This window comes from Mercenaria mercenaria, chromosome 12, assembly GCF_021730395.1.
Source record: "Mercenaria mercenaria strain notata chromosome 12, MADL_Memer_1, whole genome shotgun sequence".
Lineage (NCBI taxonomy): Eukaryota > Metazoa > Mollusca > Bivalvia > Venerida > Veneridae > Mercenaria > Mercenaria mercenaria.
The window spans coordinates 43,621,630-43,639,136 of NC_069372.1; the positions used below are offsets into that span (position 1 = coordinate 43,621,630).

The 17,507-nt window shown below is 34.5% G+C and overlaps 1 protein-coding gene across 1 annotated transcript in view; it reads right to left on the reverse strand.

Annotated features, from left to right (window-relative positions):
• Positions 1-11,651, reverse strand: part of LOC123534595 (neuroendocrine convertase 2-like) — a 29,667-nt gene extending 18,016 nt beyond the window's left edge. The window contains exons 1-7 of the mRNA XM_045316907.2: positions 11,517-11,651; positions 8,494-8,579; positions 5,343-5,467; positions 4,183-4,293; positions 3,464-3,553; positions 2,734-2,862; positions 2,145-2,212 (exon numbers count right to left, since the gene is read on the reverse strand). Coding sequence (XP_045172842.2) covers positions 2,145-2,212; positions 2,734-2,862; positions 3,464-3,553; positions 4,183-4,293; positions 5,343-5,467; positions 8,494-8,554 — 584 coding nt within the window. The 5' untranslated portion in view covers positions 8,555-8,579; positions 11,517-11,651. The remainder of the gene's footprint in view (positions 1-2,144; positions 2,213-2,733; positions 2,863-3,463; positions 3,554-4,182; positions 4,294-5,342; positions 5,468-8,493; positions 8,580-11,516) is intronic.
• Positions 11,652-17,507: the final 5,856 nt, after the last annotated feature.

A 17,507-nucleotide genomic window follows, 5' to 3' on the forward strand; every position in this document is an offset into this window, starting at 1 on the left:
CCTTAGAGGCCCAAAGTTAAACATTGGTATTCAAGCATGCAAAGGGAGAACAAAAATGCTTCAGTCATCCAACGTCTCAAGTAAAAAAAGATTGCGCTTAATATAACATTTAACATCCATACCGATATGCAATTCAATCTATCAATCTACATCCAGATCAAGATACCGAAATACCAAAGCAATTTACGCAGTTTGATTTTTGGTTTGCAAAAACGTTTTCCAGAAAATGTTTACATTCGTGTGAGAAAGATATATCAATAATTATTTGATAAAACCTGACACATTCGCAATGTATTGGTAGACGCATTTATCAAAAACCTGTCAAAATGCATATGCAGAAGTCATGCTTGAAATTTAAATGTTACAATAATTTCAAAAACGATAACAACAAAAACTAGAATATCCTTACACAATCAAATCGAGACTCTCTTATAAGGCGTTCCGTTTGGACAACCGTGACTTTTTATTGAATCCTAAACCGTGATGCATGATGGTACGATGACGAATACGCGATGATGCGATGGCACGATGATGAAACAACGATGGTGAGATGGTGAAAACGCGATGGCACGATGATGAAATTGCGATTTTACGATGGTGGAATGTCGATGTAATATCGTATTTTCGTCATCGTACCATCGCTTTTCAACATCGTACCATCGCATTTTCATCATCTTTCCATCGTGCCATCGCCTTTTCACCATCGTACCGTCGCGTTATGAACATCGCACCATCGCGTTTTCTCCATCGTACCATCGCCTTCCAGTGGTCATGCGCAGTGGTCCAGTATTTCTTACAGGAAAATGTTTCAGTACAGTACAGGCTTGACGGAATCTCATTTTCACATTGCACTATGTTCCTTCTACATCCTAACAAGAATAAGCTGCCATGAGTTTGAACAATATAATGTGACTATTACACTCAGCTTTTTATTTACTTTCACGGATACATAAAATACAAAGTTTACGAAAATGCAAGTCCACGGAACAACGCATACCTAACCGGAAGGCGATGGTACGGTGGTGATAACGCGATGGTACGATTGTGAAAACGCGATGTTACGATGGTGATAACGCGATGGTACAATGGTGGAAACACGATGGTACGATGGTGAAGACGAGATGGCACGATGTTACGATGATGAAAATGCGATAGGACGATGGTGAAAAAGTGATGGTACGATGATGAAAACGCGATATTACATCGACATCGCACCATCGTACTATCGCACCATCCCGATTTCATCATCGTGCCATCACGTTTTCACCATCGTACCATCGTTGTTTCATCATCTTGCCATCGCAACATCGTGTTGTCGTCATCGTACCATTGTGCATCGCGGTTTAAGATTCAATAAAAAGTCACGATTGTCCAAACGGAACATTGTTCTACGCTCATATATACCCCATACTCGCAGCATTGCTGTTTGGCCCATAGTTATGTGCTCTTCTATCTGGCGTACAGTTCAAAATCATCCAGGTACGCTCCTGATCAGACCACAGATTCTTGACAACTAATTACAGTGATACATGTAGAGGATATTCATTTTTTTCTTTGTAAGATTGAAGTATCTTTCACGAGTGAACACCGGATGCAATATTTTCACCAGTGGCTTAGCCACAATTGGAATTGTAAGATATCATGTTCATGAGTGAAAGATATTTCAATCTTACATGTAAAACACATTTTCTCTTCACTTTATGTTTTGACTTAATAAACCAATTTATAGTTTCTTACCAATGAAGAATATATTTGATATTTTTCACAGTGAAAATACGAGATAATTCACTCTAATGTTTCGATAATCCACTGAAAAACATATAATAATGTCAAATACGTTGTACTCCATGTAGCTGGCGCTTCGAATCACTTGCCCCTGTTTGTGTTTTCATATCAAATCAAAGGCCATGATCAAGTATTTGGATATCCGGTTCGAGAACGAGAGTAACTAAGTTTGAGGCCTTCTGGTTCCTTGTCTAGCCACTTCAGATGACAAACACGAAATTATATGGACACTTTATTGACTTAACTTAATATTATATACTTTTAGGAGACCTTTGGTAAGAAGAGTTAAATTAGCATTATACCTAATAACAGTTTAAATAATTACGGAAATATCGGTTATTTAATTGAAAATAGCATACCCTTCTTCCTCCTCTTTATGTGAAGCATCCGGTATATCTGTGATAAAATCGTAACTTAATGACGCATTCTGAAAATTAATTTAAGGAGGAAAAACTCAGTTAAATACAACTGCAATTTTTATATAAAATTTATTGACATAAAAGGATCAATGTTATAATCAGATTGGATTCTCTTTACTTTAAATAAAAGTCTCAAACTTAATGTGTAAATTAGCTATATTGTTTAAAGGTCTGTCTATACAAAACCTTGAAGGGTCTGGACTCCAGACATTGACTTAAGTTATTTTTCTTCAAAACTGAAGTTTGGTCATGTTATCAACATAAAAACGTAATTTTAAAAATAATGCTAAAAGATAAGTCTGACTCGGCAATAAAAGCTTTTCTACCATCTTCACAAGTTCACCATTATTTTTCTTATTAGTGATAATTACTTCCTGCTAAGATGTGTTTTCGAAACAGCCTACTGAATGAGTCAAGTACAAAACTTTGAATAAGACACTTCTAAGTCACAAGTGTGCATGGAAAAGGTGTCTCATGAATGATTTAATCAAGTTGCTTTTTTTTACAAATTGTTAATTTGGATACAAACATAGTTTTTGATCAGGTCCGGATGCTCTACATCTATTCCATCGTCAACTATTGCCACGGTGATACCTTTTCCAGTATAACCCATTTCCCACACTTTGTAAACGTTCATGCTCGGAGTCTGCGAAGGTTGCTGGAAGTATTGTAATTGCTTTATTATTAACACATTTATCGTGATTAAATTTGCAGATGTCACGTTCTACTTCTATTAAAATTTGAACTGGTTGAATAGATAATTGCTTACTTCAAAAACTTTGAAGGACTCAAAAGTGAAGTTTGGCAAACCTGATAGCATACACTTCAGAGAGATACTGAGGTTAGGAAGTGCTTCGAAAAAGGTAAGTTACCATCGTTAAATATATTCGCAATCTATACAAACTGCTTATTCTTTGAAGTATTTCACTTATATATCACAATGGTTAACGTTATGTAACAATTAATTTGATTCTGTTGAACACGGGGGCCAGTTTCACGTGGCCTACTTAGTACAAAATTGGAGTTTAAGAGTAATGTGCTTCACGAACATCATTCTTAGCAGATTCACATTTACTATTCGGCTATTTCTAGATGCTGTGTCGAAAAAAAAGAGTTATTTGTCTTAAAATTGAATTAACAACTGTTCACCTTTTTTAAATTATTAAAGTAATACCCTACCAAAGAAATGTATTTTCAAAGCTTAAACTTAGGACAGAACTTATGAACATTTTGCGAAATGGGCCCCATGACTTTCTTACCAGATTCCATTGGTTTGGCCATGCTTCATCGTTGACTGTAAATGAACGTTTCGACAGCCTCCGGTAGCTTTCTTGCTGTATGTATTTTATCTGAAATATGATTCCCGTTCTTTGACATGCGTACGTTAAAAGCAGTCGCAATTAGACATTTCAATTTATTCGCAGTTCAGTGCTTTCACAGTTTTCAAATATAAATCAACCGGTGTAGAATAGCACCAAGAGCTGGAATAAATGAACACTAAATGACCAACTAGACCGGACAAGCATATTCAGATAGACAACTATTTTCATAGTTCATTTCACAAGTTGTATATTGTTTGGATACTTAAAGCGGAAATAAAAGTAATTACAGGTTTTAAATATTTTACCATAAGTTAATAAGAATTTGAGGAACGAACCAAATTTTGATATTAAAAATCAGTGTTGTCAATCATTTTTGGAAAAAAAAACTTTATGAAATAAAACAATGAAACTGCATACCTTGTAAACAGAAATATTCAGTAATAAGATCTGTAAATAGATCCTTTGGAAGCATAGAATACAGACAAGCAGAATAATTATAGCAGATTCGGTTTGCCTGAATCTGTTAAAGAGGTATAAAGAAATGTGCAACACCTCTCACGTCCCCTAGCACTTCAATCACACATCTATGGACTACATGATCCCAAAGGACCAGAAAATATAACAACACTGAATCTAGAAATCAGAAGGAAACATACCTTTTTATCAATCTTCTTGGCTTTTCTCAAATTAAGGTAAATGTCCGGAACTTCTCTTGGGACAATATCATTTATCTGCGGGATGGTAAACAAGTACCAATCTCCAAAAATCTTTAAAAGAAAAAAGAAAAAAATCTCTAAAGATAGAAACTGACTTCTTAGCTTAGAATGTAATTCCTACTTTTACCCGCCTTTATGTGAAAACCCTTCTTATTGTAACGTTTGAATAAAAATAGATGATATAAAACGAATCTTACTGTATTATAAAGTGTAAGGAATGCTTAACAAAAAGTTAAGTGTATATAAAAGTCATCGTTTAGACATCCATAACGATACAATACTCTTTTTTTAATCGGACCATTATTGGAAACATTGTGACAATATAATAATTAAGAAAATGACTGACCACAGAGGCTGTCATTTTAGTGTTAAAGGCGTCATTTATACACTGCTAATTTTTTAATCAGCAAATACTCTTTTAAATAGACGAAGTTCTATAGTTTCCAAAGACATAATTTCTTCCGCTCTAGTTGGGAAATGTAGGAAAATATATTTCAAGAATCGATTTATTGTTTTGTTGTCATGGAAACAAAACGTTCGTAACTTTCTTCTTTTAAGTCAATTTTGAAAGTTCTTTAAAATGGAAAAGATATACCGCTATTGTATTCACAAACGTTAAGGTCAAGAGTCGATCAGCTCAGAGTTGATTGCAACGGACCAGTGGAAAGAAAAGAGTCATTAGGACACCAAGTGTATATCACCAAACCACTGGCCGGCTTGTCAATTTCTACAGGTCTCGGACGTAATTGAAATATTATAGCGGCCAATTCATTCTTATTGTTTAACCTTTGCGAACAGTGTAGACCATGATCTTGGTTTGCACTGTTCATTAGTGAGTCAGTCAATAAAATTTCACTGAACATCCTTCAAATATCAATTGGTACTGCTCAAGTTGAATGATGGTCTATTCCATTTTAGAAATTTAGCAGGGTAAAGTTTATTTCTGTTATTGTTGTACTTTTTATTCTGCCTTAAACTACGAATTTTTGCCTCAATCAAATCGAGCCTGCAACATCTTCTTTTTCGCCTTTTCGGGCGACATGTAAAGTTTTCAAAGTTTCCATTCTTGTAGCACTAATTGAATCATGCTCTAGACTTGCCTTCTTTTTAAATTCCAAGCCCAAGCTTGACGCTAACTCTCTTGCGTCTTTTTCTGTTCCTTCATATTTGACCGTAACTGTGTTGCTTTTGGGTGCATATGGATTGATCCTCTGCCCTATTATATCTGAAAGCGAATTTCTCATGTTTATTATGATTATTAATTATCGATGTTTTCATTGCGCTTGTCCGGACGTGTTATCAATTGGAGCGAACGGTAGAATACGTAAAAATGCATGTGCGCACGCATTTAATGTGTAATATGTATACTATACTGACTTGAGGTTAAATGTGATTTTTATTACCATGGTTACAACTATATACATAAACATTAAAGAGACTTACACAGGCGCTCCAGGTCTGCAGTGAGTCACAGTCGTTAAGGCTGAAGGTCTTCTTTGTTTCATATAAAAAAAAGACAACTTCAGGTCGTCTGTACGTATCTTTATAGAACAAAAAAAAACTTTTATCCGTTTCGATCTGCAAAACTTGCCACATGGGGTGAATAACATGAAAACCGCCTCATTCCATTCAGAATGTATTCTAGCAGTGAAAAAGTGTGATTAAAGCACTCGTTCTACACGAATGAGGGGAAACAAATGGGAAAATGGGATATTTTTACCTTGGAATTTCTCGAATACACCACGGAAGCATATTTTCGACCGAATTACTGACTTTATTCCTTAGTTATAGCTGCGTATGATTCATATTGACTTATGAGTCATATTTGAAGATGCTATTAATGTTATATAAAGAGATAAACTACAATATAAATAGATATTGACTGTACCCGGTCTCTATTACTTCTCTCATATATTTAATTATCGTATACTTGTTATTTTTTTAACTGAATATGGAGAGTCATTTCATTTGTATTTCAAGACATGTATATAAATATTTATCATTATATGTTCAAGGGCAATGTGGTATTTCAAATGTTACGAGCAAAATTAAATTGCTTTCTCATAAATATATTCAAAATCAAAATAAAATACCCATAATGTGAAAATCTGCACATACATGGGATTATCGTAAAGATCTCGAATTGCATTAATAAATCTGTCATCCTAAGCATATGAAAGGATAATATTATATTAAATTTTCTGTTAAATGTGCATATTTTGATAGCTATAAAAGTAAGGAAAGGTAAATAAAACCGGTTTATAAATGCGCAGTAAACACGCACGGACCACCTCAAACTGCAAAATAATGTCGAAACGTTTAACAACGTAAACTGAACATCCCTTCTATAAGAATGCTCTTCGTGTTATGATTGGCCACATTTATCATAAATGCATTTGTATCATGTCGTGTCCTAACAAGACACTATTGTTTAGACAGTCACCTTCATCTCGTGCAACGTTGCGCGGACCAACATTCTGTCTTAAGGAAACAAAATGTCCACAAGATGGACACATTTCGACGATGACAAGCTTTAATTTAACATTTCACCTTCAAGTGACCGCTTCCATTAATCATTATTAAATTGTTTTCTTGATGTCAGAACGATTGCTGGACATCTTGTATCTATAAGCCTTACAGCGTAAAAAATATGTCGATGGTGTTTTTTCAAATATCAAAATTTAAAAGCAAAACTAAATTTAATATAGTTTACAATGTACTCCGTGTCGCTATACCCGCATTACCAAAGTAAATGATTATAATATGTTGCTATAAAATCTCCAAAGATCAGGTATAAGCTACTGGGATGATATCAAGTGCAAGGGGAGAGGCTCTTTGGCGTATATTTAATAGTTCTGCGTTAATATCAACTTAATGAAGGCTCCTAGTATGCGTGTGTCCGGAGGAGAACATTAAATTTTCCGTTCAGAGGTGAAAAGTCGACATATGCCCTAAATCGTGTCGGTTTGTTTTAAACACAACAAAACAAAATACAAGTGATGTCATCACAGTTTTCAGATTTACAACTATTAAATCCGTTCTATGCTCTGCTCTACATACAGTTTACAAAGCGAATCATATTAATTACTTAAAAATTCCCTCATAGAGATGCTGCAATTTCATACATGTACGGGTAAGCGTTCATGTGGTTTTATTCTCTTCTGAGCTGTTAAAATTCAGAACAACATGTTAGCCGAAGAAATAAAGGACGTATGGCTGTGCTAACTAGCCCCGTAATATTTCGATTTAAGTGCAATCACAGCGAGAAGAATTAAATGTTTTAAATTGCTCATTTCTACAAAAATGATACAAAATAAAAGTGTTCATTACCTTTCTGTAATAATTTAATGACTTAAGATATAGTATTGATGCTAGTAAAAACTGTTTTGTTTTTTATTACCTTAAATCATACGAATATTCAATTTTACGCACTTGTATGATGAATCAAATACTGGTTAATTTATTATAAAATAATTCATCTTTTGTAATATATTTAAAACATGGTTCACCCCACAGAGGGTGTAAAATAGAACGTTCGTTCTATTTAAGGTCATCAGAAATAATATATTTTAGTGGGTCAATGACATCTTGACATTTGATATGAGCCGCGCAATGAGAAAACCAACATAGTGGCTTTGCGACCAGCATGGATCCAGACCAGCCTGCGCATCCGCGCAATCTGGTCAGGATCCATGCTGTTCGCTAACAGTTTCTCTAATTGCAGTAGGCTTAGAAAGCGAACAGCATGAATCCTGACCAGACTGCGCGGATGCCACTATGTTGGTTTTCTCATGGTGCGGCTCAATTATATTTTCATAAGGAGATGATAAACACTTTTGTATTGTATTACTATTGCAGAAATATTTCATTTTAACCATTTACGCTGTATTGATGTGATGTTATCGCTGTTAGAAAGCGGTCGTGATTTGAAATGTATTTAGAAATATTACGGATTACGGATGTATATTAATCAAATAAAGTCTGAAACATGTAGATTAACGTGTAGCGAGCAGCAATATTACATGTATCCGGCGCTTATCATCTTGTACTGATATCAAGGCGTAGCTTGAGAAGTCCTAAGTTTAGTACATATTTGTATACGCCGACACCGCCTAACAGGATGTGACAGTTGTAAGTTAATACTTAAATGTAGTGTTCCCAAATATTTTGTAAAGGATTCATGTCAAACTATAAAAAAATGAGGCTTTCAAATATGTAGCCATATCAAATAAGATATATAATATTGCTTACCTTTGGCGTTAGCAGCCACAATGGTACAGAAGAAGAACAACAGAATTTTGGTAGCTGCCATTGGTAGGAAGCGTCTCCTTTCTCTTCTAAAACAATGAAGTATAAAAGTCCACATTGAGGAGTTTTGTATTCAAGCTTTTTTCAAAACGGAACATTAAAGGTCCAAAATGCTTTTACTTGTATGTTAAAACAGATAATGCAGCTGTCCAAATTATAGAATGAGCATAATATATATTATAGAAAAGCACTAATTTCAATGCTGCATATGAACTTATACTGTCAAAACCATAAACTGAGGTAATGATGAATAATGGATTCAGTAATACTTTAGTAGTACAGACTTAATATATGTATAACTAAAGGCAGTATAAAAATGTATATCATCACTAATAACTGAAAGTTTTAACAAAAGACTTTTACTGTATGACATTTCATTATGAATGTTGCTCTGCATTTGCATTTAATTTATATATTTAGTAAAGTTAAATTCATTTGGTGAAATTTTCTACAGTCGAAGTAATTACCTGAATATAGTTTTTAGTGAAAGAGGGGCATTGGATAACTTTAAATAATAACTATTCCTTCGCATGTATTGTACTATTTTCAGTTGAGGTATACTGTGAAATCTTTTAATTTCGTAGACTTGAGATTTCGCGGTTTTCTTCGAAAGAAATATTAATTCGTTGATGTCATTTTCTTTAATTGTTGATGTTATTACATTAGAAGTACTATAACATATGTTCTTAACTCAAATACGATTGGATAAAAGATGGTCACGTGGTGACCAACTACATTTCTATGGAGGGTCAGTTGATTTTCATGTCGTTTTAGGCCTTTAAAACAAAACAATTATATGATATGTCAGTGCCCCTCCTGGAAATATTTTCGGTCAGTATGATTTATTGTACTGACCCCACATATTTTTCCGTGAAGTGTCACGAACAAACCCAAAACGTATTTCATTTGGGTTGTTTAAAACTTCCCGAGACAATTCATGTTTAATAACAAGCTGTTCACAGGACCTAAACCCTCCCGTAAGCTCGGAACATAATAAATTATCTCGGCATTTTTTCTTCAGATCTTAAATTTTTTATTGTAAAAAAGGAAATCGTTTGTTAATGTTGTAAGCGGTTTTACCTGCTAAACAGGTTTAGGTAGCAATAAAATATTGAAAATAGCTGCCAAATATTTGTTAAAATAAATTATGTGTTCGTTAAAAGTACATTTTTTTTTTTCATTTATATTGGTTCACCTTGTGTAACTCGATACCAAGCAGCAATCATGTGTTAGAAAGGCTGCTTTGTTCATTGTTGGGTACAGTTATAGTTTCTATGTAAATGTAACTTGCAACCAAAAACGCCTGTGTATGTATGCATGCATGTAAGCAGAACGAAATCATATAGGTATCATATAAATCTTATTTATAAGTGTCTGGCGGTGCATGGAAAAGTGTTTTTGAGTACATTTACTTTTTCATAAGACAGTCAACAATTAAAAGGGGTTATTACGCGAGTGTCTTATCATATTGAATGATTAAAATTATAAATTGTGCGGATCGCGGAAAGGCACAGATGTAATATAAATTTTTTAACATATTATGTTTTCATACTGAAACACAAAAATCATATCTTCTTCCTTTACCTATTATATAGCAAATCAATTCGACCAACGTCTCATCATTATTCCAAAATTATGTAATGGCTTTATGTCACTCCTAGAACGTCAAAACATGTGATAAAGCAGTCTAATTTTATAAACTGTTGTAAACGTCACATGTTCTCCACTTTTAAAGCATATATTTCAAGAACTTAAATGGGAGACAAAGTCCTCCCTCAGACTCTGTTTGAAAATGGTGTTTGAAAATGGTGTATAATGTTAAAGACTCGTAATGCCTTTGTATAAATTGTGGCTGCCACATTATCCTTTATGAACATAAAATACATTAATTTCTTTTTAAATACTTTTTTCTAATAATTGCTTTCTTTAACATTTCTCAAAGTTTTGAATATTACTGAATATACTAGAATGTCTTATTTAATTTATTATTTTTATTGCCCCCCTTTATGACTCTAATTGTAACAGTTCATGTGCAATATTAAATAGTGTTTTTTCTAACCATGTAAGTACACATAACATCTACCTGGAAAGCTGTTTCGTCTGTTTTTAAGATAAAAATGTAAAGCATTATGGACCTTTAAAGATATCTTCCCGTTTTTATTTATTGAAACAGGAAGATGAAGTGGTATAGCAAGGAATCAAAGAATATATCAAAAATGTAATTTAAGTGTTGTATAACTTGCTCTAAATATGTGAACTTACGTGTAAAGTATTTGCTAAAACTAAAGTGGCCAAATTTGAGAATGTTTGATAAATTAATACCATCTGCTAAGAATAAAAGATTTAAATATTGTAAGGAATTAAGGGTTTGAAATGCATTTAATGTGAATATGAACGCCATGTTATGCAAATAATTAATATTATTACACGATATTCATTTGCCAAATGCAAATATGTGTCGATTTTGCTAAATATAAATTAATGCCTTTGGCGATGTTAATATTTTAACGAGACCAAATATCTATTATGACCAACAGCAACCTGTTTACGGTTTTAAAGTCCATTTTAAGCAACATAACAGTAATTTAATTTTCTTATAATCTATCCGTGACCGTGGGCTTCTTATCAGTCGCAATAACTGACAACTATATTACATTGGTAGCGGCCGACGAATGGCTATGGAGATCGATAGGATAACGCGAGATCTTTAGATCTCTAAATGTTCTCTGTCATTCCGAGCTGAATTGGCAGGCTATTTGTACGCGTACAAATAGCTGGAGCGGTATATTATAACAACGTATATAATGATTGAATTTACGTTCGAATATATAAATTGGCGCATGTTAGCATACATTTTAATCGCTTGCATGTGGTTCTTTCCAGCGCATAGTCTTAACTTTACTCGAGTAATTACTGCAATCGTAAAACAAATATAATGAGAATTGATAAATAATTTTAAATCTTACCTTTCATAAACGGGTGTCTACTATATCCGTCTATATATTTGACACTTGGGTATGCTTTACAACTAAAGCGCTGGAGCGCGAACATTATTATATACCCGTCATCCAGTTATTTTACATGGTTCATTTCATAAAAAAAATACTTTTGTGCTTTTACATTTTATTACATCTTTGGCAAATGATTTCAATTTAAAACATAATTTAGCAACTGAAAGCAGATCTGGATCTGAACGCGTTATGGTCTAATTCTTTGCAATAGTGTTTTTAAATATTTTTGAACAATTTTCACATTTGTATTTTATAACACAGTACTGCTAAAATTACTTTTTCCAAAATATTTGGAGAAATATTCAAAGATATCCAAATGGCTATCTTACACAAAAATATTTTATATTTTCATATTTACTTATAATGTAGAAAATCCTCACCAAATACATATATATGTAACTTTACTAAGTATATAAATGTATTGTGTAGGTAGGGCTACATTCATAATTAAAAGTCATGCAGTAACAGTAGACTGTTAAAAAACTTCTAGTGTTTTATTGGTAGTTCACATTTGTACTGTGTTCAGCTATACATGTATGCAGGCAGGGTTATCCCCAGGATTTTGTTATAGCCGGGCTCTGCGGAAATATAGCCGGTACACTTTTAAGCAGTTTATCGCAATAAGCATATTATTTATTTAGTAAATTGAGATGATAAAATATAAGAATGATAAGAAATAGCTTTTGAAAATGTAAAAATTATGTATTTATCTAAGGTAGCTTAAGTAAATACATCAATAAGAAATCAATGTAATATTTTCTACTTGATTTTCTTCGTTGAATTTGTGAATAAAAGAAAATATGTATTGAGATTTTTTCTTGCATTGATTATGTTTTATCCAAACAGAGCAGTTACACACCCTACTCGTGTAAGCGATACCGTTCTCTTGTGATTTATATACATGTAGGCTGTTTAGGGTAAATAAAAACAATGCTAACGTATGTCACATATTTAAGGATGATGAACATTTTATAGACATATTCGTCGGAGACAATGCATTAATTCGTACTAGTGAAAATATCAGCCATCAATAATATTGATATGACTATAAAGTATTTTTTCATTTTTTTTTCTTTTTTTATTTGGATTTATCGTCGCACCGACACATGATAGGTCATATGGCAACTTTCCAGCTTTAATGGTAGAGTAAGACCCCAGGTGCCCCTCCGTGCAATATTTCATCACGAGCGGGCACCTGGGTAGAACCACCGACCTTTCGTAAGCCAGCTGGATGGCTTCCTCACATAAAGAATTCAACGCCTCGAGTGAGGCTCGAGCCCACATCGATGCGGGGCAAGTGATTTGAAGTCAGCGATCTTAACCACTCGGCCACGCAGGCCCCGACTAAAAAGATTGAAGAAATATATCGAAATGCATGTATTGTGACGTTTTGAGACGTACTACGCCTTAAGTATCTTGAACAACGAATAGGGTCCAGTCGCTTACTAATAGGTGACTATGTCTTAGACTAGCTGACAAACGATGTAGAATTTCCTTTGTTAAAACAGAGTTGGTGAGACCAAATATCTCATATACAGAATTTTCCTCCGGCTGCCTTGCCTAAATGATTCGTGTACCAACGATTCGTAAATGATTTCAGTTATGAGCTAGATAATTGCAGGGATCAGGCAAATCACTAAATGTTTCAAACTAACAATCTCCAATTAATAATAATTAGCTCAAACTCTTATAGGCTGGAGACTCTATACTTGACTGGTCTTTTTGTTGAAGTTCCCGTCAGACAATGTCAACAACATACGAGTCCTATCGCATAGAAGCTCGGCCTCTGTCCTCTTAATTAAAGTTGCAACTCTATATAATTGCCCTGACTCTGGATGCTCAGCGCCTATATGCTATCACTTGAGCATTCAACTAACATATATATCCCCGATGCCTTGGCTGTACTTCTCCAATAACGCTGAACCATCTATAAGCTGGAACTCTCCTTCTATCTCCGTAAACTATCAAACTCTGGGTCTCTGTCTCAGCTTTCCGATGCTCAGCCTATATTTGCTCTCGTCTATAGTATCCAACTACCCTTAAGATAAATCTCCTATGCTCTTGCCCTATAGCTCGAAACCTTCTTGGAATTCTGCAACTCTTTTTTAGTCAATGAACTTCAAACGTCTTCTTTTCAATAATTTATCCGCCCGGGCTGGGTAATTGCAATAACTTCCTTATCAAGGTACTGAGATAAATTATAAGTTGAATCCTCGATGTGACTTCTTCTATCGCTGGATACAGAATGATCTCTCTCTGTCATCCATCTACCTATTTATACCTTAACAGACGTGAGCTTTGATTTGTGCTATTTATAGAACTTGTTTCTGAGTGGTCCAAATTTGTACTTAATATTTCACAATGGGTACTTGCTTTCACAAAAAGTTGGTTCCCTTAAACTATTGTATACAACATAATGTGTGATGATGTGATCCAGCTATCTCTGTAATTGACCCAAATCGTCCATAATGACTTAAATCCTATTATTTACAGCAATTCAAATATAATTATAGCAATGATAGCATGAAAAGGGAGACAAGCATTATCTGTGCTTATGTATTACGTTATCAATACATCAGACATACAAATTATTCTGACACGCCCCTCCGTGCATTATTTCATCACGAGCGAGCATCTGGGTAGAACAACCCTCCTTCCGTAAGCCAGCTGGATGGCTTCCTTACATGAAGAATTCAACGCCTCGAGTGTGGCTCAATCCCACATCACTGAGGGGCAAGTGATTTGAAGTCAGCGACCTTAACCACTCGGCCACGGAGGCCCCTAAGCGCAATGAAAGGTATAAGAACTAGATAATGGAGTACATCATGTAAAACTCGACCTTTAGTAGATCAATATGATTAGGATGTTAACTTTTAAGATGTAAAGAAGTGAGAGTGGACCGTGTTGACGGTATTTCACCAGTATTAAGCCTTCCCTAACACCCGTCCTAACACCGACCCTCTTCTCCTACACATTCTATCCTCTCGTCTTCTTGAAGGTCTTCTTTTTTTCTCCTTCAGTTTTTTTTTTTCTAAAAACGACAAAACTTGTGGACGCACCGTGCAGCTGTGCCTATGATAAGACATTCCTTCTCTTCCCGAAAGGGAATTCGGACCCCTCTCCTGATCTGCGCATGTATGCGTATAGGGAGATGCTTCTGCTTCATCAATTATCGGGTAATATTCGCCTTTGTTTATAGGTGCATCGTCCATTAAGGCAGTGCTCATTACGCAACTTATTTACAAGTGCATACAATATACACAGATTGGTTTGTTCAGACTTTAACTTGCTCCCTTTAGATTCATTATCACCATTTGCAACACATGTATTCACAACATGACGACAGATGCCAAAACAGGTAAGTTGATATCAGACGAGCTCAAATAACTTTGAAATATTATACAAATAGTTACCTAGAACAGGCATAGGGTGGATCCAGGACTTTGATCAATGGGACCCGCCAAACTGCAAAAAAGCATATAGTTTCACTAACATTTCTCGTCGTTTTCATTCTTTTTTTTCATTTCCCATCATTTTATGTCTGATTTTCAACATTTTGATAATTAGCAAATTTCTTGAGGCTCGATTCGCCAAACCTGCAAACCTAGAAAGGTTATCAATGAAACATTGTTGTTACCGTCAGTCTTAATTTCAATTTCTGCAGGACCTATGGTCCTGGGTCTCTTCGGTTCATAGGGGCGTAGGAACGGGGGCAGGGGCAAGGGGGCACGTGCCCCCCCACTCCCGCTCCCCCCCCCCCCCCACCATTCCTAGCCAAAATTGACAATTTTTTTTAATTTAACACTGAAATTTTACGAATATTTCGGCTGTGTCTTCCAATAATTATGAAAACATATGCTGTTCTGAAATGAAGCAACAATGCATATTTTAAATATGCTTGTATGGTGATCTCATTATAGATGACGCTCTGTCTCGTAAATAGGGGGTCTGACTAGTACGAGCGTCCGAAATATATAAATTGTACCTACAAAAGTCAGTTTTAGGGGTTATTTCGAGTAGAGGACATAAACAAAAGGGGCAGAAAACCTGCCAAGGCAAAATTACAGCTCCAATTAGGGAGACTCACAATGTCTATAGGCAATACTTCTATCTGTAGACACCGCTGCAATGAAATATTAGTGGAACAGCCGAATTAATATCTTCTCCTTGATGGGCGAATATTTTAAACAGGACAAGACAACACGTACTGACAGACCAGACTTTGCTGCTTCTAAAGTCGCAATTCAGTTGGTAAGTACATACAAGAATGGGTCTATATGGATGGATCTTAGTAGCAAATTTGAAGAAATTGTGCGGGAAGAAGTCTACTTCCAGTAGCTGAAGGTTATAGAAGACCCAAGTTTTATCTTTATTTTGGCTGGTCATTGCATATTATCGCTAAATTTTAGAAAAGGGGTTTGCTTCAATGTAATGTTCATTTCAATAACGAGGACGGTATCCGCTCGATTGACAGAAACAACGAGGATGGTATCATGGTACATTGTCGGAGGTATCCCTTTTTCTAACATTGTCTTCGAAAAAAACGCTCTAATTTTACTGTGCCTCCAGATTTTGTGAAACGAAAGCAATGGCTAACACACAGAATGCCTGCTTTACATTTTCATAACAAAAATGTCCTAATATAATTCTAAATAATACCATTATTTATGGAAATAGATAGCATCGCCTTAAGGTATATTTATTTTCGCGACAAAAACCGTATTTTTTCACAATTATTCATATCATATGAGATAGAAATTTTACGTGGATATAGTTAAGGTATGATCTTACACATTCAATACTTAAACTTTTCAAATCTTCAGTAAAATACGGAATAAATACCTGGTTAAGGCGTGAATATCTAGTACACCTACATGTATATAAATCACACGAGGACGATCTATCGCTCACACGAGTAGGTAGCCGAATACCCGGTGTGAGTTATGTGCGGAAACAATGTCAATCTATTTGATCCTCAAAGAGTCAAACTCAAGTTTTTTTTAAATCAACGTGTACTATTTTGAACATTATGCATTGTACTGTTAATACACATGTTTATGTTTAAAACTATATGTAGTTATTGTTCGTGTTTTCAAATATGAAATTTGGTCTAACATACCTTTAACCCTAATCAAACTAGAAGATAATTATTGACAGGTGTATGTTTTTTCATTATAATTTTTGAAGTATGTAACTAGAAATTTCAACTAAGCAACTCAAATTTTCTATAATTATGTAACAAAAACTTTCGAAATACTTAACTTGTAATTTTGAGCGTTAATATCTCGAAATTTTGACCTTTTTTTCAAAGTTTCAACGTACTTACTCTAAATTCAGACTAACTAACTCGAAAATTCGACCAAGAATTTTGCTCCTGATTTGCTCACTTTTAACGCCCGGCCGCCCGTTGTTAAAGATAAATAAGTTTTTTACCTCCCGACCAATGTCATTGTTAATGTGGGTGATCATGCTGTATCTGTGGCTTAGCTTGAAAGTTATTTTTTTAAGCTTCTTGTGTCTTAATTTTCCATTACGGCTTATGGCATAACCCAGGTAGTCACTCAGGTGATAAGGGAAACAAAAGTCAGTTAAACTGCCAATAATTTTTAATGTTTCAAAAGCAATTTAATATTGATCGTATAGTTGAATTTTATTTTTCATCAAAGTTTATCCAGTATCATAAAATTTAATGTAAAACATACTATTAACCTCTACCAAAAAGTCTAAGAACAAGAAATAGAACTAATTAATAATCGAAAGCTTAAAACATCTTAATACATCAAACATCCGAGACCAGTCCACTATACTTATAATAGCTTAAAATGAGTTGACAAATGTTTTGACAGGAAAAGGTGGGAATAACTTAAACTGATCAAAATCTAAAATAATTGAAAAACCAAAGTCAAAGGTTTTAAAAATTTCTGATGCAATTTACCCGTGATATTT